The sequence below is a fragment of the Fulmarus glacialis genome, unplaced genomic scaffold, assembly GCF_000690835.1.
Source record: "Fulmarus glacialis isolate BGI_N327 unplaced genomic scaffold, ASM69083v1 scaffold22301, whole genome shotgun sequence".
NCBI lineage: Eukaryota > Metazoa > Chordata > Aves > Procellariiformes > Procellariidae > Fulmarus > Fulmarus glacialis.
In genome coordinates this window covers 1,345-1,721 of record NW_009192405.1, presented here as the reverse complement: position 1 = coordinate 1,721, position 377 = coordinate 1,345, and the positions used below count along the sequence as shown (strand labels likewise).

Below are 377 nucleotides of genomic sequence, written 5' to 3'. Positions count from 1 at the left end.
TCGGTGAGAGCTCCCTCCTTCCCTTGCAGACCAGGAGAGCCTGGCCAGCATGATGGACGCCTTGTGCCAGCTCATCCGGAGGGGACAGCTCACCGCGCCCGCCTGCACCGAGGTCCCGCTGCAGGACTACAAGGCAGCACTGGAGGCATCCATGAAGCCCTTCACGTCCTTCGGTGAGAGCTCCCTCCTTCCCTTGCAGACCAGGAGAGCCTGGCCAGCATGATGGACGCCTTGTGCCAGCTCATCCGGAGGGGACAGCTCACCGCGCCCGCCTGCACCGAGGTCCCGCTGCAGGACTACAAGGCAGCACTGGAGGCATCCATGAAGCCCTTCACGTCCTCGAAGCAGGTCCTCCTCCTCTGAGCCCACCTCGGCTC

At 65.0% G+C, this 377-nt stretch overlaps 1 protein-coding gene across 1 annotated transcript in view; it reads left to right on the top strand.

Annotated features, from left to right (window-relative positions):
- MECR (mitochondrial trans-2-enoyl-CoA reductase) overlaps window positions 1-363 on the top strand; it is a 5,041-nt gene extending 4,678 nt beyond the window's left edge. Inside the window, exon 8 of the mRNA XM_009587065.1 lies at window positions 200-363. Within this exon, the coding sequence (XP_009585360.1) occupies window positions 200-363 (164 nt within the window). The remainder of the gene's footprint in view (window positions 1-199) is intronic.
- The last annotated feature ends 14 nt before the right edge of the window (window positions 364-377 follow it).